The sequence below is a fragment of the Eptesicus fuscus genome, chromosome 1 (assembly GCF_027574615.1).
Source record: "Eptesicus fuscus isolate TK198812 chromosome 1, DD_ASM_mEF_20220401, whole genome shotgun sequence".
In the NCBI taxonomy this organism is placed as follows: domain Eukaryota; kingdom Metazoa; phylum Chordata; class Mammalia; order Chiroptera; family Vespertilionidae; genus Eptesicus; species Eptesicus fuscus.
In genome coordinates this window covers 127,299,461-127,322,019 of record NC_072473.1, presented here as the reverse complement: position 1 = coordinate 127,322,019, position 22,559 = coordinate 127,299,461, and the positions used below count along the sequence as shown (strand labels likewise).

Below are 22,559 nucleotides of genomic sequence, written 5' to 3'. Positions count from 1 at the left end.
CTGCCTGGCAATCTTACTACTGTTCATTCTACCATTCTCCTAGAAAACTATTTTATAGCTTTGCCTCTTTCTTCAAACTTTGCTTTTTAAAATATATTTTATTGATTTCAGAGAGGAAGGGAGAGAGAGAGAGAGAGATGGAAACATCAATGATGAGAGAGAATCATTGATCAGCTGCCTCCTGCACGTCCCATACTGGGGGATCGAGCTGGTAACCCAGGCGTGTGCCATGACCAAGAATTGAACCAGGACCTCCTGGTTCATAGGTCTAAGCTCAACCACTGAGCCATGCCACCTGGGCTTTCCTCAAACTTTGAATACCCACTTCCTTCTCAAACTCATGCTCAGATTATGGCTTTCTATCTATTTCAATGAGAAAATAAAAAGCAACAAAGAAGAGCATTTCCATAAGCTCCCACTACCAGATCTGCTCACCTAATAGCATTTGTGACCATATTCTCTGCCTTTGCCTTTATTATGGAAAAAACCTGTCTGGGCTCCTATGCTAAGGCCAACCCCTCTATTTAGAAACTAAAGTTTAGCTCCTCTCACCTTCTCAAGGATATCATTCCAGTAATTCTCCTATCTCACCGTATTTTCCTCATGCTCCTAAATCATTCCTTTTATAAACATGAGATTGTATCTCTATTAAAACAAATCTTCTCCACCAAGGCTTGTTGAGATATGACCGATTATGAAGCTGGGGCAGTGACGAATAGGATATGCCTGGAACGTCTTGTTGTGTAAAAGATAAGTTCAAAGAATGATGGGGACATGTCAAAAGGACAAAGGAACCAGCTTGAAGAGGATCCCACTAGCGAAATATGAGATAGATGGTGCATCAAAATAAATAAACTCATAGTCATTTAAAAACAACTTTTATTTAAGCGGAAATCAAAGCAAAAATTTTAAACTTCTTATAAATAAAGATAAAGTAAATAGAACACGAGTATTGGTATAAGAATGGATAAAGGTCAAAGGAACAAAACAGACAGTTGAGAAATGACCCAAGAATGTATAGTAACTTCAGATATGATAGAGATGGCATTTCAGATCAGTGTGGAACTGATGAACTGTTTAATAAGAATGTCGGGGGAAATGTCTATTAACTTTGAAAAAACACAGCTAGATCTCTACCTCACACAGCACACAAAAAACAAAATCCAGCTGAAACCGGTTTGGCTCAGTGGATAGAGCGTCAGCCTGCGGACTCAAGGGTCCCAGGTTCGATTCTGGCCAAGGGCATGTACCTTGGTTGCTGGCACATACCCAGTAGGGGGTGTGCAGGAGGCAGCTAATAGATGTTTCTCTCTCATCGATGTTTCTAACTCTCTATCTCTCTCCCTTCCTCTCTGTAAGAAATCAATAAAAATATTAAAAAAACAAAACAAACAAAAACAAAATCCAAATGGAATATAGAGCTAAACAAAGACAAAATATTTTCAGTATCAGAAGAAAATACAGAAGAATATTTTATGCTCATGAGCCTTCCTAAGCAAAATGCAAAATCCAAAAGCAAAAAAAAAAAGGGGGGTGAATAGATTTGATTGTATAAAAGATAAATGCTTCTGTGTGACAAAGGATTCTATAAGCAAATTAGGGACACAATTAGAGAAAGTAATTGTGATATAATTAACAAAGGATTAGTATTATAATGTATAAAGAAATCAAAGAGAAAAAGAGGAAGACCTCAATAGACAAATGGACAAAAAGATATGAATGGCATTTACAAAGAATAATAAATATTCAATAAACATATGAAGAAGTAAAACTACTGAGGCAGGGGCTGGGTGGAGGGGGGGATGTAAGCACCTGTAATAGTGTCAACAATAAAAAAGGGTAAAAAAGTAAGCAACTACTGATACACATAACAACCTGAATGGATCTCAAGTCAATCTCAAAAGTTTATATATTGTATGATTCTATTTATATAATACTAGAGGCCTGGTGCATGGATTCGGGCATTGGTGGAGTCTCTCGGCCTGGCCTGCGGGGATCAGGCTGAAACCGGCTCTCTGACATCCCCTGAGGGGTCCCAGATTGTGAAAGGGTGCAGGCCAGGCTGAGGGACCCCACCGGTGCACAACTGGGCCGGGAAGGGACCGAGGGAGGGCTCCAGGGCGTGTCCGGCCCATCTCACCCAGACCCAATCAGCTAGACCAGACATGGTTTGCTACTCTGTTGACTAATGAGTTTGCCGACCACTGGACTAGACTAAATGTTACCGTGTAGTTGGAAGCTGTGAGGATTAGGCAATTGTGGCATATTGTGTGCAAAGAGGTAAAGGGTAGTATATGACAGTGGTCAGAAAACTCATTAGTCAACAGAGCAGCAAACCGAGGCTCGAGAGCTGTGGTTTGCGAACCACTGAGCTAGACCCCAGCAGCAAGCTAACCTACCAGTTGGAAGTCTGCCCCCTGGTGGTCAGTGTGTATTACAGTGACTTGGTAGAATGGTCGGACACTTAGCATATTAGGCTTTTATTATATAGGGTTCTTGAAAAGACAATTATCATGATGGAGAACAGATCAGTGATTGCCAGGAGTTAGAGGTGGGGAGGGAGGGTGTGACTATAAATGGATAGCTCAAAGGAGTTTTTGGGGGTGATGAAACTTATATATCCTAATTGTGGTGATTATTCTATAAATCTATACATGAAATAAATTAATAGAACTACAGACACACAAAATAAATGAATGCACGTGGAAATTGGTAAAAGCCAAATAAGGTTTATAGTTTAGTTAATAGTATTGTACCAATGTCAATTCCCTGGTTTTAATTATTGTACTATGGATATATTACATATATATTGGGGAAAGCTGAGTGAAGGGTATAAGGGAACTCCGTACTCTTTTAGCAATCTCTATGTGAGTCTAAAATCATTTCAAAATAAAAAGTTAAAAATAAATAAACATATGAAGATATACTCATCATCTCTAGTACTCAGGAAATTCAAACTAAAATAATATATTATTTTTCACTCATCAGCTTATCAAAAAACATCTGAATTACCAAACATTGACAGTAAGATTATACCACTGGCTGTTGAAATTTTAAATTGGTCTAGTCCCTTGGGAAAGCAATTTTGTAACCCTAATATATAAAAACCCAGGGTCCATAACATCCAAAACAGTTCGACCAACCAGAAGTCAGTGCTGGGTTGCCATGGCGACCCAGCACTGACTGCCCGCCACTGCGGGGCGTGGTGACCCTACACTGACTGCTGAGGGGGCTTCAGATCAGGCCCGAAGAAAGGCCCAGGGAAAGAGAGGCAGGGTTTGATCCGCAGCCTCCGTGGCAGCTGTTGATCAGCCATTGCCTCTCTCTTTCTCTCGGGGCCTGGCCAGCAGCCGCGCCTCTCTTTCGCTTGGGCCTCCACTGAGACTGCTGATCAGCTCCTCTCTGATCAGGCCCATTGATAGGCCTGGAGACGTTGACTGGCATAGAATCCGACCAATCAGAACCAAATCTGGGTGAGCTGCGAAGGCAGAACCTAAGGTGGGAGCTGAAGAGGGGTTTTAAGGGCAACAGCTGTTTGGTGTAAGGCAGGGGTCCTCAAACTTTTTAAACAGGGGGCCAGTTCACTGTCCTTCAGACCGTTGGAGGGCCGGACTACAGTTTAAAAAAAACTATGAACAAATTCCTATGCACACTTGCACATATCTTATTTTGAAGTAAAAAAACAAAATGGCAAAAACACCCACATGTGGCCCATGGGCCGTAGTTTGAGGATGCCTGGTGTAAGGTGTAAGAAAGCAGTTCAATTTTTTAATGACTGGTTTGGAAGTATAGTGCATATGGCTGGCTATCAGTCCAGGTACAGGGATTATGTATTTTTGTCTGCCAAGAGCATCTCCTCCTGATGAAAAAGGCTCCTCCCCCCATTTAAGCAATCCTATCCTATATAATCTATACTACTAAAAGGGTAATATGCTAATTAGACCGGGTCAACTGGCCATCTTCCGGATGTCTGACTTCCTTCCAGACAAAGCCATGGGGGTGGGAGCCAAGGCAGAGGCCATTAGGGGTGATCAGGCCGGCAGGGGAGAGTAGTTGGGGGCGAGATCAGGCCGGCAGGGGAGGGCAGTTGGGGGCAAGATCAGGCTGGGAGGGGAGGGCAGTTAGGGGCGATCAGGCAGGCAGGTAGGTGAGCGGTTAGGAGCCAGTGGTCCCAGATTGTGAGAGGGATGTCCTGTGGGATCGGGCCTACACCAGCGGTCAGACATTCCCCAAGGGGTCCCCAACTGGAGAGGGTACAGGCTGGGCTGAGGGAACCTCCTCCCCCTGTGCATGAATTTCGTGCACTAGGCCACTAGACCTATATAATAAAAGCCCAGCGACTGAACAGCGGAATGACCAGAAGGACTGGTTGACCAGTCACTATGACATGCACTGACCATCAGTGGGCAGATGCTCAACGCAGGGGCTGCACCCTGGTGGTCAGTGCGCTACCACAGTGGGAGCGCCACTTGGCTGACTGGGATGAGTGGCTGCTCCCACTGCGAACCCTGGGTCGATGGGCAGGAACCTGGGCTTCAATCGTTGCCTCCTCGCCCCAGGCTCCTCCTCCTCGCTCTCTGCCGCTTCCTCCAGACACCCGCACCCCAGAGGCTGGGAGGTGGGTTCGTGGCCCCTGCAGGACTGAGGCCTACTCCACTGCCTCTCAGTGCTATTGTCCCTGGGCCCAGCCCCGACCAGTTCCCCTGGAGAGGCGAATGCTCCAGCTCCACGGAAGATGCCGGACCAGAGAGCAGCCACTCAGAGAGGGCGGGTCCACAGCCACTTGGCAGACCAGGATGAGCAGTGCTCCTACAGCAGGCTGATCCCCGCAGGCCACGCCCCCCACCAGGGCATGAATCCCATGCACCAGGCCTCTAGTATGTATTACATTTAAAAATGTGTAGAACTTATGGTGCAGTATTTTTGCTCCAGTGCCTTGTCTAGCATGATCTACTATTATAACATTAATTTAAATAGTGAAAAACTGGAAACAGCCAATATGTCCACCAGTAGGTGGAAGAGCTAAATAAACTGCAGTGTGGTCTTACAAATGAATACTGTAGGGCAATTACAGAAAAGCAAGTATATCTCTATGTAATAACAGAGACATATCTCCAGGACATATAATTGAGTAAAAAAATACAAAGTGACATATATGGTAGGATCTCTTTTATGTGCTTAAAACCATTCCAAACCAGAAAACAGTACTATATGATCTAATGGTACATATCTATGTATGTAACTACACTAAAAAAAGTCTGGAAGAATGCCCAGCTGGCGTGACTCAGTGGTTGAGCATCAACCCATGAACCAGGAGGTCACAGTTCAATTACCAGTTAGGGTACATGCTCAGGTGGTGGGCTCAATCCCCAGTGTGGGGTGTGTAGGAGGTAGCCAATCAATGATTCTTTCTCATCATTGATGTTTCCATCTCTCTTTCCCTCCCTCTCCCTTACTCTCTAAAATCAATAAAAAATATATTTTAAAATTTTTTAATCTGGAAGAATACACACCAAACTGAAAACAGAAGGGACAAGGACATAAGGAGGTCAAATGAGACTTTTCTGCCTTGTTTTAAATTTTTACCAGGAGTATATATTGGCTTATTACCTAAGTAATTAAATTAATCAGAAAAGATTTTTTAAAAGAATGCAAATATTGTGGTAGAGAATCAAAATGATATTCAAACACTGTACTGAGTAGAAATAAACCTGCATAGAAAAATGCTGAGGTTTAGTATTTCTCTCCAGAGGCTTAAAATAAAACCATCTAAACAAATGTTTGATTAGACCACAATGTCAACTGAAAAGGAACCAATGTCAACCACCAAAGTACTAATGCACTAATACTATCACAGCACAGAACAGGAGGTAAAAAGTGCTGACCTCAGCGATAGATAAAAATCAGAATAAGTGGTTTTCCCTATTTCTAGGTAAAACAATCAAAAGCACAGTCAACACATCTGAACTCATAATCCGCTTTGTCTCTCATAAGCCCTATTGCTACGTGGGGAAATAAAATGGAGAAATAAGAACAGATCTTAGGTTGTCCACCAATACAAGTTCATTATCAACTTAGAAGTCCTGATTAGGCAACAAGAATGATGAACATAAACAAAGGATTGTTCTCCCATTGATAGCAGGCTTTATTTATTTATTTATCAAATATATTTTCATGGATTTCAGAGAGGAAGGGAAAGGGAGAGAAAGAAACATCCATGATGAGAGAGAATCATCGATTGGCTGCCTCCCGCACACCCCACAATGGGATCAAGCCCACAACCCGGGCATGTGCCCCTGATCGGAATCAAACCCGGGACCCTTCAGTCCACAGGCTGACACTCTATCCACTAAGCCAAACCGGCCGGGTGCCATTTTTATTTATTAATTTATTCAACAAACATGTTAACAAGCAACTATTTGTGTCCAACACTGTGCTAGGTACTAGGAATAGAGATACATCAGGTACAGATCTCATTGTAAAGAATTTTCAGTTTTATTGGGGGTACAGACACAAAATATAAGCACTGCCTGCAATTTGACCCCGGTGAAGAGCCCTCTCCCCTTTGCCTAGGGCCGTGGTCAGCAAACTGCGGCTCGAGAGCCACATGCGGCTCTTTGGCCCCTTGAGTGTGGCTCTTCCACAAAATACCATGGCCTGGGCGAGTCTGTTTTGAAGAAGTGGCGTTAGAAGAAGTTTAAGTTTAAAAAATTTGGCTCTCAAAAGAAATTTCAATCGTTGTACTGTTTATATTTGGCTCTGTTGACTAATGAGTTTGCCGACCACTGGCCTAGGGCCTAGGCCAGTGATGGCGAACCTATGACACGCGTGTCAGCACTGACACGCGTAGCCATTTCTGATGACACGCGGCCTGCTGAGGCGGCCGCATGCCGAGGATGAAACATTTTGTGAAATAATGTTTTTTCCTCAAAGTGACACACTACCCAAGTTATGCTCAGTTTTTTGGCGAAGTTTGACACACCAAGCTCAAAAGGTTGCCCATCACTGGGCCCTAGGCAGTAAGAAAAACCGCCCAACAGCAGAAATTCACTCCATTCCTCTGTCATTAACTCTTCAGGGTTTACAGATGGGCATATAGTGGTTACTTACCTCAATTAAGTCAGGGATGCTATTTTGCAACAACAAAAATGAGGAAAGAGAGGTTCTACTTCTGGAAGGACCCCATCAGAACCCTGTAGTTAACAACAAAAAGTGCTGGACAAATAGAAAAAACAACTCCCTGCAGGCATAAGAGAACAACCAAAAGCAGGTAGAAACTGAGAGGAAGGTGCCACTTGGAAGAAAGGAAGGACAGTGGATGAAGGAGTTTGCCATTTTTAGGCTTTTCCCCTGAGGGAGGGCCCTACAGAAGCTAAAACTCAGAAAAAAAATCCCATATTCTTATAAGACTGAAAACCCATATTCTTACAATATACTCAAAACAGTATAAATATAACAGGAAAGAATCTTAAAAAACTTGCAAGTAGCTCACAAAAAGACAAGGAAAGGGAAACAGAGAAAAGAGAAACATAAGGAAGAAACAAAAAGCAAATACTAAGGTACCAAAAATTATTTTAAACAGAAATGATTTCAATATATCAATTAAAAGGGAGACACTGGCAGAGTGGATAAAAAACCAATTATATGCTTTCTACAAGAAACTCACTTCAAACACAAGATAAATAGGTTGAAAGTAGAAGGATATAAAAAATATGCTGACATTAATCAAAAGAAAGCAGGAGTAGATCTGTAATATCAGATAATGTAGACTTCAGAAAAAAAGAAAATTGCTAGGGATGAAGAGGGACATAATATAATGACAAAAAGACCAATCCACCAAGAAGGCACTGCATCTTAAATGTGGATGCACCACACAAGAGGCCTTCAAACAAATGGGGGGAAAAACAACTGACCTAAAAGGAGAAATACATAAATCCACAATTATAGTTAGGAACATCAACCCTACTCTCAGCAACTGGTCGAACCTCTAGACAGAAAATTAGAAAGACATAGAAGAACTGAACTACCAACTACTGTTTCTCATGAACTTAAGATTCAAAAAATCCTCAACAAAATATTAGTAAATTGAATCCAATAATGTACACAAAAGGATGATATATCATGACCAATTGGGTTTGATGCAAAGAGTATTTCAACCTCCAAAATCAGTCAATATAACACATTTATCAATAGGTGAAATAAAAATAGGATGAGCATACTAATTATTAACACAGGAGTCGGAATAATGGAGCAACACCTCAATTTGATAAAGAGCATGTATAAAAAATCTATCTTATAATAATCCTAATGGTTAAAGACTTAATGTTTTCCCCCAAGTCTGGAACAAAGTAAGCATATTCATTCTTACCGCCCTTATTCTACCCAGTACTCGAAATTCTAGCCAGCACAATAAAAGGAAAAAGTAAGAACTAAATGGCAGAGTTTAGAAAGAGGTTAAACTGTCTCTACTTTGGAGATATGATTGTCCACAAAAACAAGTTTCAAGGATTGTATAAAGAACCCTCCTAGAACTAATAATAAATTCAGCGAGGTCATAGGATACAAGACACGTACAGACACGCACAAATAAATTTGCTTTCTATATACTAACAATGAACATGTAGAAACTAAAATTAAAAAATACCATTTTACAATCCCTCCAAAGAAAATGAAATACTTAGGGATAAACTTAGGCAATAAAAGCAATCAAAGTAGACCTAAATAAATGGAGAAACATACTGTGTTCATGTACTGGAAGACTAAATATAATAAAGATGTCAATTCTCTCCAATTTATATATAGGGTTAATCAAATTCCTATCAAAATCCCAGCAGGATTTGTTACAGACAAGCTTATACTAAAATTTATATGGAAAGGTAGAAGTCCTAGAATAATTAAAGTATTCTTTAAAAAAAGAAGACAGTGGGAGGAAGCACTTTCCCAATGTAAGACTTTCTATACAACTACATAATCAAGACCGTATGTAATTAAGAGAGGGATAGACACAAATGCACTAAACAAAATAAAGAGCCCAGAACAAGACCCACACAAATATGCCGAACTGATTTTTGACAAAGGTATAAAAAGAATTCAACAGGATAGTCTTTTCAACAAATATTATGGCACTATATCAACTATACACGGACAGGCAAAAGAAAAAGAAAAACGCTCAGTCTAAACCTCACACCTTATACAAAAATTACAAAATAACATAGGTCACGTGGATCATAAATGAAAAACCATAAAAATTTTATAGAATCCCTATTAAAATTTTGCTAGACATTTTTCCTGGTAGAAATTGTCCATATGATTCTAAGATTTATGTGGAAATGCAAAGGACTTAAAATATACAAAAAATCTTGAAAAGCATAACAAAGTAGAAAGATTTGTACTACCTATCCTCAAGACATACTATAAAGCTACAGTAATCATGACATTGTGATTTGGCTTATGGATGGACAACTAGATCAATGCAATAGGTTATATAGCCCAGAAACAGATGCACATTTATATGGTTACTAGAGGCCTGGTGCACCAAATTCATGCATGGGTAGGATCCCTAGGCCTGGCCAGCGAACATGGCCGATCGGGGCCTTTGGCTGCTGGCCAGGGCCTCCCTTCCCTGGCTGCTGGCTGCCGGCTGGGGCCTTCCTTCATTCTGTGCCACCCCCTGGTGGTCAGCGCACATCATTGTGAGCGATGTAACTCCCTTTCTCCCGGATAGAACTATCTAGGGGACAATTTGCATATTAGGCTTTTATATATAGATTTTACTGTTGACAAAAGTACCAAAACAACCCGATGGGAAAATGAAGTCTTTTCAACAAACAGAGCTTGAACAATGGGATGTTCTTGCGGAGAAATAAAAAAGGATATTTGATCCCCTACTTCATGCCATTCATAAAAATTAATTCAAAATGGACTATAGATCTGAACATAAAACCTAAAACCATAAAACAGGAGAGTATCTTTGTAATGTGGGTGCCGGCAAAGGTTTCTGAAGCCAAAGAAAGCAATATATCAGTTTGATTCATAATAGCAGAAAGCTAGAAAACTCTGGTATTCAAGAATAGTAAAATGGATGAATAAATAGAATATTACTCTGTAGTAAAAATAAAATAAAAAGAATAACCTACTAATACACTCAACATAGATTAATCTAAAAAACATGTCAAGTAATAGAAGCTTTACACAAGAGTACATACTGTATGGTTCCATTTATATGAAGGTCTAAAACAGGCTATGGTGAAAAATTCAATAGTAGTGGACTGTGGGGAGATGTAATGGGGACTGACTGGGAAGGGGCATTTGGAACTTTCTGCAGTAATGGCAGTATTCTATATCGGGTGGGCAAGTTACATACAGCCTTTAGGCCAAATCTGGTACACCACATGTTTTTGTGAATAAAATTTTACTGGAACATGGCCATGCCTATTCTTTTGCATTATTGTCTATGGATGTTTTCATGCATGCAATATGAAAGTTGAATTGTTGCAACAGAGACTCAATAGCGCACAAAGGTTAGAATAGTCACTATCTAGAACTTGACAGAAAAGGTTTGCCGCCCTAGCCAGTTTGGCTCAGTGGATAGAGCTTTGGCCCATGGACTGAAGGGCCTGGGTTTGATTCAGGTCAAGGGCACATACCTCAGTTGCAGGCTCCATCCAGGTTCTGGTCAGGGCATATGCAGGAGGCAAACAATTGATGTTTCTCTGTCTCTCCCCCTCTTTTCTACTCTCTCTAAAAATCAATGGAAAATATCCTCGGGTGAGGCTTAACCAAAAAAAAAAAAAAAAAGGTTTGCCAACATCTGTTCTATATTTTGATAATGGCTTAGGTTACAAAGGTGACAAAACTCACTGAATTAGCTCTAGCTGGTTTGGTTCAGTGGTTGAGCATCGACCTATGAACCAGAAGGTCAATGTTCGATTTCTGGTCAGAACACATGCTAGGGTTGCAGACTCAATCCCCAATAGGGGGCATGCAGGAGGCAGCCAGTCAATGATTCTCTCTCATCATTGATGTTTCTAGCTCTCTCTCCCTCTCCCTTCCTCTCTGAAATCAATAAAAAATATTTTTTAAAAAACTCACTGAATTAGTCCTAGCCAGTTGCTCAGTGGTTAGAGCGTTGGCCTCTGAACTAAAGGGTCCCAGATTCAATTCTAGTCAAGGGCACATACCTTGGTTGTAAGCGCAATCCCTGGCCCTGGTCGAGGCATGTGCAGGAGGCAACCAATCAATGTGTCTCTCTCACATCGATGTTTCTCTCTGTCTCTGTCTCTCCCCCTCCCTTCCACTCTCTCTAAAAATCAATGGGAAAATATCCTTGGGTGAGGATTAACCAAAAAACAGATTGTCAAAAGGGTAGGGGCTCAAAGCAAGTTATAAGAGGTCAATGGGAGAAAAGGGGAACATATGTAATAGTTTCAAGAATAAAGATTTTTTTTAAAAGTCACTGAATGATAATCTGTGTATTTCACTGCACATAAATGTAAACTAAAAAATATACACAAATACTGAGTTCTAGCCAATGATATGCATGCTAAAGTATTTCTGCATAAAGTATACTGATGTCAGCAACTTTAATTTTGAAATGTACCAGGATAATAAGATGAACTGATAAACACATAAAGGGATAGGTAGAGCAAATACAGCAAAAAGCTAACTATAGAATTTAGCTGGTACGGATATGGGTATTCACTTTACAATTTTTTCAACTTTTTTGTACTGTTGACATTTTTCTTAATAAAATTTTGGGGGAAATTATTTTAATTAGGTAAGGAAAGTATACAACACATGGTCACAGAAATGGATATTCCAAACCAAAAAACTCTGTGAAGAACTTGATTCTAAAGAAATAAATCTCAGAATTGTGCTTTGCCTGAAGAAACTTCAGCTGCAAAGATCTTTTTTTTGCAAAGATCTTTATTAATCCTTGATTATTCCTGCTAGGAGTGAGCACGCACACATAGCAATCTATATCTATATATATATAAAAGCCTAAGCAACCAGCTGACCGGCCAGTAGCTATGATGCACACTGACCACCAGGGGGCAGATGCTCAATGCAACTTTGCAGAGTGCCCTCTTGCACTCAGGGACCCCTCGGGGGATGTCGGACTGCCAGTTTTGACCAGATCCTCACAGGTCAGGCCGAGGTACTCCACCTGCTGGAGGGACCTCATTCACTCTGAAGATGCCCTTTGAGCCCCAGCGCCACCCCAGGTTCGGCCAGCCAGGGAGGGACCGTGGGAGGTTGGCTCTAGGGCGTGTCTGGCCTGTCTCACCCAGTCCCGCCCCGCCGGCCACCTTCTAATTAATTTACTTTCAATGTGTATGAATCTGTGCACTGGGCCTCTAGTTCCTTATAATTTATGCCAGCAATTTTCAACCTGTCTGGTGTGCACAAGAATTTTTAAATCATGCAATACCTGACTGTTTAGTCAGGGACACTGACCTCTTTTCCCTTAGATTGTCAAATTAAAAAATGACAACAGCTAACATAACAATAGCCATCCAGTGTGAACAAATAAAAATTATACCTACTTTTTGTCAGATTGTCAAAAAAATACATTTTTGGTGTGCCGCAGAATTTTAGTAATTAGTTTTTATGTGCCATGAGATGAAAAAGGTTGAAAACCACTGATATATGCCCTTGATAAAGAGAGAATTTTATAAAACACATAATACTTGAGATAATAGCTCTTTGGAACAGTAATATATCATAATTAGAAAACTCTTCCAGTGCAGCGTACATTTTATCTAAGAAGCTCAAGGCATTTTTATTAGCCAAACTCAACAAATTCAGGGATGTTAGAGATATCTAATGCAGAACAGAAGAGTAAGAAAAGAATAAACTGGATTCTCAGTTCTTTCCTTCAATGATTTCAATCAATCCCTGCATTAAGTAAATCTCACTGAAGTCATCATACCCTTTTTTCTCCTTTCCAGTAGAGAAGACAGCTATCCTACAAAGAGGCTGAATGGTGTCATGATTAAGGGCTCAGCCTCTGCAGCTGGGAAATTGGGGTTTAAACCCTGACCCTCCTGTATGTCATTGGGAAAATAACTCAAACTCCTGAGCCTCAGTTTTCTCACCTGTAAAAATGGGGGTAATGACAGCTACTCTTCATAGGGTTGTTATGAGGACAGTATATGTTAGGCTGTTAGAAAACAGCATTTGGCACCTAGGAATCACTCAATGGTGATCGTTAGTATCATTTCATAAAGGCAATGCTTTATAATAAACTCGAGGCCCAGTGCACGACATTCATGCACTGGGAGGGTGTCCCTCAGCCTGTACCCTCTTGCGGGGTGGTCGGACATCTCCTGAGGGGTCCTTAGCGCTGCTGTGAGCCTGGCTTCTGGCTGAACTGGCGCTCCCCCCGTGGGAGTGCACTGACCACCATGGGCAGCTCCTGCATTGAGCATCTGCCCCCTGGTGGTCAGTACGCATCATAGCGACCAGTCATTCCATTGTTCGGTTGATTTGCATATTAGGGTTTTATTCTATAGGATGTAGAACAAAAAAACGGGCTTCTAACATTTTAGGACTAACAACTACACTGGCCTCCTTGCTATTCTTCAAACATGCCAGACACACTCCTCACTCAGGGCCTTTACACGGTTTATTCCCTCTGCCTGGAATGTACACTGTGGACTCCCTCGCCTCCTCAAATGTCACCTTCTCAATGAGTCCTAACCTGATTGCCACCTTACTGAAAATTGCAACACACTTTCCTCCTTACCCTGCTCTAAATTTCCCCGATCTCTTTGTACTGTATTATATAATTTACTTTTTATTATGGTAATTGAGTCTTCCTTCGATTAGGCAACAAAACTCAGTGACAGAAAGCGTTTTTGTTTTTTATTAACTGACACATCCCAAGTTGGTGCTCAAGTAATTGTTATCATCATTGGGTCTCATCCCTTCACTTTACAGATAAGGAAAACCCAAAGCGACTTGCATCAAGGCCACTCAGTAAGGAAAAGAGCCAAAACAGGGACTGTGACTCCCAGTTCAGTGCCATTTCTACTATAGCTCACTATCTCCCTGACCCTGGAACATTACAGAAAAATCACAATCATCCGCTATCTTCTCCCAGGAGGATTTACCTTTGGAAATTCTTGGCTTTGCAAATGCTGCTGTATCTGTAACAGGAAAATGCTCTGAAAGGCACTGGGAGACCAAGTGTTGATGGATGAACAGAAGAAGATGGCCGATTTGGAAGGGCTATCTCAGCACTCTGATAGAGGGTCTGCTGTTGTAATTGTGTTTCTGATGACCCAGAAACAAGTGCTGAGCCAGAAGCTGGCTGCCACTGTGGCTGGACAGCAGGCCACTGCCGAGTCCATGCTGGCTGGTGCCATGCTAGGTGTTTCTGTAGAGGAAAAGTCTGACTTCTGTCTAATGCCTGAAGCACTTAAGGCTGCTCTAAAGGTTGTATTATATGTTGTCCCATTGCTGCTGGTTGCAACCGTTCTTGCCAAGGACGTGTAATCTAGACCGTGTTTGGAATGGCCCTTGGAATACCTAGTAATGGCTGAACTTGGTTAGGTGCCTGTGACTGAGGTACCCGCTGCAGGAAAACAGCATGCTGGCTACACAAAGAATGCTGCTGCTGCCCTAGCTCCGTGGTCGGCAAACTGCGGCTCGCGAGCCGCATGCGGCTCTTTGGCCCCTTGAGTGTGGCTCTTCCACAAAATACCACGGCCTGGGCGAGTTTATTTTGAAGAAGTGGCGTTAGAAGAAGTTTAAGTTTAAAAACTTTGGCTCTCAAAAGAAATTTCAATCGTTGTCCTGTTGATATTTGGCTCTGTTGACTAATGAGTTTGCTGACCACTGGCCTAGCTGGTTTGGCTCAGTGGATAGAGTGTCGGACTGTAGACTGAAGGGTCCCAGGTTTGATTCTGGTCAAGGGCACATGCTGGGCACATGCCTGGGTTGTGGGCTCGATCCCCAGTTGGGGGCGGGCAGGAACCAGCCGATCCATGATTCTCTTTTATCATTGATGTTTCTATCTCTCTCTCCCTCTCCCTCCTCTCCGAAATCAATAAAAACATATTTTAAACACCGGGTGTAAGGAATAAATAGGCAATATTCTTTAAAACAAACCAAAAAAATGCTACTGCTGATGTGACCTTCTTGAGTAGACTGCTGATGGCTTTTATGTGTTCGTCTATGAGATGAATGAATTATCTGCTGATGCTGAATGACAGCTGAGTGAGAAACCTGGCTTGGTGTTAGATGTGAGGCAGAAAGCTGTGCAGAGTACAGGGCTGGATGTGGGCCAATGAGGAGGTCTGCTGAATGAAGGACATCTACGCAGGGTGTTGAAACTCCTTCCACGGCCCTCTGAGATGGAATGCTAGTTGACTGGGCTTTTAGCTGCTGGTATCCAAAATTGACATCTATCTGGGGTGGAGCTTCTGAATGCTGGACACTAAATAAAGGCTCAGTACAAAGTGTCTGTGGCCCAGCCAGCGTGCTCAGTGGTTGAGCATTGATCTATGAACCAGAAAATCACAGTTCGATTCCCAGTCAGGGCACAAGCCGGGGCTGCGCTCTCAATCCCCAGAGGGGGGGTGTGAAGGAGGCAGCAAATCAGTGATTCTCTTTCATCAATGGTTTTTCTCTCTCCCTTCCTCTCTGAAATCAATGTATATATGGCTAATATGCTAACTGTTGGACTGACCGGTCGCTATGACGCTCACTGACTACCAGGGGCAGACACTCAACACAGGAGCTGCCGAGCTGCAGTGACTTGGCAGCGGCAGTTCTTGGGTGATGCACCCTAAAACTAGGGAGGGAGCCCAATTCCTCGAGGGGACGCATGATTCCACTTTTGGCCGTAGGTTATGTCGCTGCTGGGGCACTGTCGGCCCGAATCTGGTTTACTGCACACTTGCGTTTGCATTCCACACCCTGTATGACAGCAACTTTGCAGAGTGCCCTCTCGCAGGCCAGGACCCCTTGGGAGATGTCAGAGAGCCAGTTTCAGCCCGATCCCTGCAGGCCAGGCCAAGGGACCCCACCTGCCGGAGGGACCCTGCTGACTCCACAGATGCCCTTCGAGCCACGGTGCCACCCCAGATACGGCCAGCTGGGGAGGGACTGCAGGAGGTTGGCTCCAGAGCGTGTCCTGTCCTTCTCGCCCAGTCCTGCCCCGCTGGCCACCTTCTAATTAATCTCCTTTCAATGTGCATGAATCCATGCACCGGGTCACTAGTATATACACTGAGTGGCCAGATTATTATGATCTCTGAACGCATAATAATCTGGCCACTCAGTGTATATCCTATATAATAAAAGGCTAATATGCAAATTGTCCCCTTGACCAGGAGTTCGATCAGCAGGCAGGCCGGCCAACCGCCCATGTCCCCTCCCCCTGGCCAAGCTGGCAGGACCCCACCTATGCACGAATTCATGCACCGGCCCCCACCTCTCTCTCCCTCCCTCTCCCTCTCTCTCTCTCTCTCTCTCTCTCTCTCTCTCTCTCTCTCTGTATCTAAGGTTGATGTTAAATGTCTTTCGTTGAAGAATTACCTTAAGGCTTGTTCAGATGTCTGTGCTACATAAGGTGGTACTGAATACAACTTCTGACCTGCAGAGTTTGTAATATGTGTTTTCTTGCTATTAGATGGGTTTACAGTGTATACATGTTGGGTTATAAAGGTTGCCTATTAAGTTGTCTGGATAGTGTAATAAGTTTGTCTTGAATAAGGGGCATGCTATAGAGACAGTGCCTGGTAAGCAGGCTGTTCCATAGGTTGCATGGGGTAAGCTGCTTGGATCCTATATGCTCCCTGGTCTGGAAAAGGTGACTGAACTGGAAGTTTCACTGGCTAAGCAGGCTTCCCTTGGCCTGGGGCTGAATAAGAGGGTTGTACCAGTGGGTGAGACTGGATAAGAAGTCTGCAAAGAGCCGGGACCGGTTTGGCTCAGTGGATAGAGCGTCGGTCTGCGGACTGGAGGGTCCCGGGTTCGGTTCCGGTCAGGGGCATGTGCCTTGGTTGCGGGCACATCCCCAGTGGGGGTTGTGCAGGAGGCGGCTGATCGATGTTTCTGACTCTCTGTCCCTCTCTCTTCCTCTCTGTAAAAAAATCAATAAAAAAAAAAAAAAGAAGTCTGCAAAGAATGAGTTGGCTGTGATCCTGATGGCTGTACAGTGTAAAGAGGATGCTCTCTGGCGGGCAGTATATCAACAGGCTGTGCTGGAACCTGGATTGGGTAAGCTGACTATGATGAGCTTGTTCCCGGGGATGTATCCCAAAGAGCAGCTGCTCAGGAGCCTTCAAGGGAAGGATGGAAGTTCTGTGATGGTCCTGGATAAGTGTGTTGAACAGAATAAGATGGCTGTTCCAGAGGCTGAGTCACACTTTCAATACCACCCTTTGGCTGCCACTGAGTGGCATGGGCTTCAGACTCTTGCAGAATACAACCCTGATGAACGTTTTTCAGTGGTGATGCCATAATCTTAGGTTGTCAAGTTCATGGCTGCTGCTGAATACAGGCTTGGAAACAAGGCTTCTTCAAATGCAGAATCTGATTTTGTGGCACTGAAGACCCTGGAGTTATAGGCTCCTGATGTGCCACTGGGTATGACTGGCATACGCAGTGTATCCTTTGTGAAGTCTGATGGGCCCCTGAATGGCCTTTAATGGAACTAGAAGGCAGCTGTGCTGTACTCACATACTGAGCAGAAGAATGGCTTGACAAAGCTTAAGGGTGGTTTCTTTTCCAATTATATGAGCAATGCCTCAAGATCCTCGTTATACAATGTTAGTTTAGGCCAGTGATGGCGAACCTATGACACGCGTGTCAGCACTGACACGCATAGCCATTTCTGATGACACGTGCCGAGGATGAAACATTTGCGAAATAATGTTTTTTCCTCAAAGTGACACACTACCCGAGTTATGCTCAGTTTTTTGGCAAAGTTTGACACACCAAGCTCAAAAGGTTGCCCATCACTGGTTTAGGTGCATCCTCAAGAAGAATGTCGTAGGTGAAGGAAAGCAGAAACTTTCAGCTTTCAGTGAGTTTTATAAAAACCACTAGAGGCCCAGTGCACGGGTAGGGTCCCTAGGCAGGGCCAGCAATCAGGGCCAATCAGGGCCTTCCTTCGTTCGTGCTGCCCCCTGGTGGTCAGCACATGTCATAGCGAGCGACTGGTCTCCCAGTCGAACTTCCGCAGGGACAATTTGCATTTAGGCTTTTATATATAGAGATGATGAATTTATGAAAGAGAGCCTTTGCCTAGCAGAAAAATCTAGGCAGTGTCAGATATGCTTAACTGAATACAAGGCTTCGAAAATGAATCTTACCTTTGTCTGTGAGACCTTCTGGACAGTTAATGGGGACACCAGGGGTTGTGAGACTGGTGGTCCAAGGACATGTACAGGCAAAACAGTGGACTGACCTTGAGCCAAAGGCAAAATTTGGGGCTGAGTCAGCTGTGGCTGCTTCTGTAACAGTCAAATAAGGAGAAAAAAAAACAGATTAAAGATAATTCCTCCCATTTACAGTAAATATACTGATGATAACAGCTCATCGTACCCCTGAAATCTGCTGGTAATGTCCTACTAGCTGCTGGGGTGGATAAATCTTCCCTGGAACATTCACTTCGGCCTGTGAGATGTTAGAAACCATTTGAGAGCCCATCATCTGGTCAGAGGAATAGCCTGCGCTGGGCTGACTTGAATCTGAGTGTGGAATTGATCCAGCTCCAGTCTCGGATAAGTTGTCACCTAGAACAAAGAAAATAAGCAACAGGTAGAAGTGAAAACTTGTAGCACCAGGTCCAAACGGCATAGGAAATGGTGTTTCTTTCATTTTTTTTTTTTTTTACGCTGACAACCTGAGACATCTTCAAATAAAATATGCACAATGCAGAATTAATCAAAACCCCTCAGTGTAAACGCTCTGTGCTGACATGGTAGAATGGCAAATTTTTTCTTAGTAAAGCAAAAGCTGAAAACAAAGAATCACATAAAAATCAAATCCATTTGCTGGCCATTTCACATATATCCCTAACTAGCCTATACTTTTCAATAGGGTTTCAGTAAAATCTAAATGTCATATTCTTTTTTATTCTCCTAGAACCTAGCTAGAGAATAATACTGTCATTATACAACAATTAGCTATTACTATGAAAATGCTGTGCCCTTCTAGAAAAGAGAATGCATTACAATAGAAAAATTAGAGGCACTGTGTTAATTTTATACTTGAATAAAAATACAAAGGGTCTTAAAGTCTAGAAAATTCCTTCTTAAAGAAAAAATCATACCCTTTAATTCCTAGTTTTCTATATTAAAGGACTTATTTTAGTCCCCTAAAATGGTAGAAAGATTATAATCCTTATTCCACTAGTACCTAGGGCAAGTCATGTAACAGAACAGTTTCAAATAAAACTAGCTGGCTTATCTATTTCAGAGAATTTGTAAAAGGACTGATAAAATGATAGATAACAATACTCTGAAAAATAAAAAAAGTATTATCTAAAGATAAGGGAATATAATTACACATTTGTTTGCTTTTTTTTTTTTTACTTTTTTTTTTTAAGGAAGAGGAAGAGAAACATCAATGTAAGCGCATAACATCGATCAGCTGCTTCCTGCACACGCCCTACCAGGGATCAAGCCCGAAACCCAGGTCTGTGTCCCGACGAGACGAGGCCAAAACAACTGAGCCACACCAGCCAGGCATTGTTTATTTTTAAAAGTTAGAACTATGTTACCTGTAACAGAGGAGCATTGCTGCTGTGGTTTTCTTTGTAGAAGCTGTTGCCGAACTTGTTGATCGACTTCAGTTTCTTCACATTCAGCCGCGGCGTGCTGAGCAGGAGCAGGGGGCAAAGTTGTATTCTGGGGTGCGGGGAGAGCACTCCCCACGGACTTGCACTGTGAATCTCTGCGTTCTTCTGAAGAGCCAGCTGGCTTCTTCTCTCTCGTCTTCTTTATCAGGGTCACCCGGTCTCTAATGGACTTAGCAACAGCTTTGGAATCACTTTCATGGAAGAATCCTGACTTGACCTACAAACAAAACATAAACAGCAAACTCTATCTTTAACATTTTAACCCTGAGGATCAATGGGGTGACAGATGTTGCAGCAAGATCTGCCCTCACGTCCAACATTTAAGATTTTAACCTTTTTTTTTTAAAACTAGTGGAGTTATTTAGTGCCCCCAAATCCCAAATGCTATTAAATAACAGTTTCTATGTTCTTTCTTAATTAGACATAGGTAAATGTCAGAGTCTTTAATCAACAAAAGGAAAACAATACTATCACCAAGCATTGTTAAAAGAATTCTGGTCTTAAATCAAACAAGCAAATAACTTGATGTTTCAGTACATGCAGTCTCATTTCAGGGCATTTATGACTGCCCCGTTTTGTGACATTAAAAGGGTTTGCACCTTCAGCAACATTAAGTGCCTACAATAGGCTCCAGAGACATAGCGGTGATTAAGTTGGCCCTTTGTCCTATATGAGCACACAATCTGATGCTGAGGGACAGATACACACTGAAAATGAAATAAGAGGTAGAAATGAGCTGCTGTAAAAGCCCTAAAGGCGCACCTGCCTCTCGGGAGGAAGTAGAGAAAGTGTCACAGAAGAAGATAAACTCTGACCTGGATTAAAACAAACAAAAAAGGAACTTGGCAGGCTATTGAGTGTAGATGACATTTACAGATCAACACTCCAGGCAGAGGGAAGTATGCGAACAGCAAAGTACTACAGCGTGCTAGGTGTCAGAGGAGTGAGGAGAAGTTAAGGACTTGTCTGAGAGGAACAGGGCTGAGGAGTCCTACTATCTGCATTTTAGAGTATGTCTTAGGAGTCTGCAGACTTGGGGCAATTTCCTGGTAGCTGAAAGATGATTAAAATGTGAAACGGAGCCCATATATTTAAGTTCACTCCCTTTGCAAGCTAAAAGAACACGCAAACAAACCCCATAGTAAATGGATTTTTAAGTTATAAGCCCGTGAGGACAGGGAGAATGAGAGAAAGACAACCGCAACAGTAGTTTGGACTCTTTTGAATACGGAAAACAGATAATAATTGACTTAGCAAACCTCAAAAAGGTGAACTATAGAGAAAGTGGAGACTCATTCCCATTCACTCTCAACACTACTCACAAGGTGCAGGGACTGGTAGTACCAGGTACTTCCAAAACTGGGTAAAATCAAAAGAGATGACTAAAATAAGGAAGACTAAGGGAAAGGGTTTTGAGAAGCAGATATGTAGGATCCTGTACCCTGCCCTCCATTCCATACTTTTCAGTGACTGCTTCTCCCCTACCCAAGGAGTCTACAGTTTAGTTCTCTGGACTATGGAACACCAGGCACAGTTGAGGATATGGCTTATAACAAAAAAATTAAGTGACCATATGCATGCTGAATGCCATATGCAGAAACTTCCAGCCCTCTTCCCCACTTGGCTACCAAAATACCAGTAACCAGACCCTTACCTTGCAGGAAGGACATTGAAAGATTCCTCTCTAGGGAATCTGACCAATTCAAGAAGAAAAACCTACAAATACTGATGTCAGAGATTCCCTAATTAATGGCCTACCCAGATACCCGGTGGTAGAGGTCAAAGTTAATAAGTCTGACACAAGCAATCATCCGGTCCAATCAGCTTGTCAGTCTCTGTGGTAGGCAAAATGATGGCCCCTGGAAGATGTCACATCCTGATCCTCAAACCTGAGCGTATGAGATGCCACTGTGCTATGCACAGTTGACATGAAGGTAGGGAGATGATCTGGGTGAGCCTTTTACCAGCTGGTGACACTAGAAGGATTTAACATGCCATTGCTAACTTCAAGAAGAAGTGGGGGCATGTGAAGGGACTGTAAGAACTGAAAGTGGCCCCCTGACTAACAGCCAGCAAGGAAATGGGGACCTTAGTCTTACAACTGCACGGCATTACATTCTGCCAACAACCTGGGAGCAGATTCTTCCCCAGAGCCTCCAGATAAGAGCCTTGGTGGCCAACACCTGGACTTCAACCTGCGAAACCCCAAGCAGAGAATCCAGCGAAGCCCACTAGGACTTCTGACCTACAGAACTGAGATAATAAATGAGTGTTGTTTTAAGCCACTAAGACGTTTGTGATCATTTGTCACACAGCAACAGAAAACTCATACACTCTTCCACTATTAATCATGAACAGCCGGCCAAGAATTACCAGAAATATGAGAAAAGCCTCTAACAAGAAGATGGAGCACAAAACTAACAAAGGAAAAAAAACAGCAAATTGGAGTAAAGAGACTGTGCAGGGAGAAAAAAATGTCAAAAGCACTCCCTTTACTAAGGTTACAGAAAGATGCGATAATATTGCATCAACACAACAAAGAACACGATTTTTACTCTAAAAAAGAAACAGACCAAAGTATAAAGGAACTCTTAAAATTAAAAACATGATAGCAGAAATGAAAAACGCAATGGAAGGGTTAGAAGATAGTGTTGATAATAACTGCCAGAAAGGAGAATAAAAAGACAAAAAGATGGAACATAAAAATGATAAGAAAATTGGAGAAACAGTTCAAGAGGTCCGA

The 22,559-nt window shown here is 42.5% G+C and overlaps 1 protein-coding gene across 1 annotated transcript in view; it reads right to left on the bottom strand.

Moving 5' to 3' along the window:
* Nucleotides 1-22,559, bottom strand: part of WNK3 (WNK lysine deficient protein kinase 3) — an 85,199-nt gene that overhangs the window by 37,905 nt on the left and 24,735 nt on the right. Inside the window, 3 exon segments of the mRNA XM_054713822.1 lie at nucleotides 18,327-18,461; nucleotides 18,547-18,749; nucleotides 19,739-20,033. Of these exon segments, the coding sequence (XP_054569797.1) occupies nucleotides 18,327-18,461; nucleotides 18,547-18,749; nucleotides 19,739-20,033 (633 nt within the window).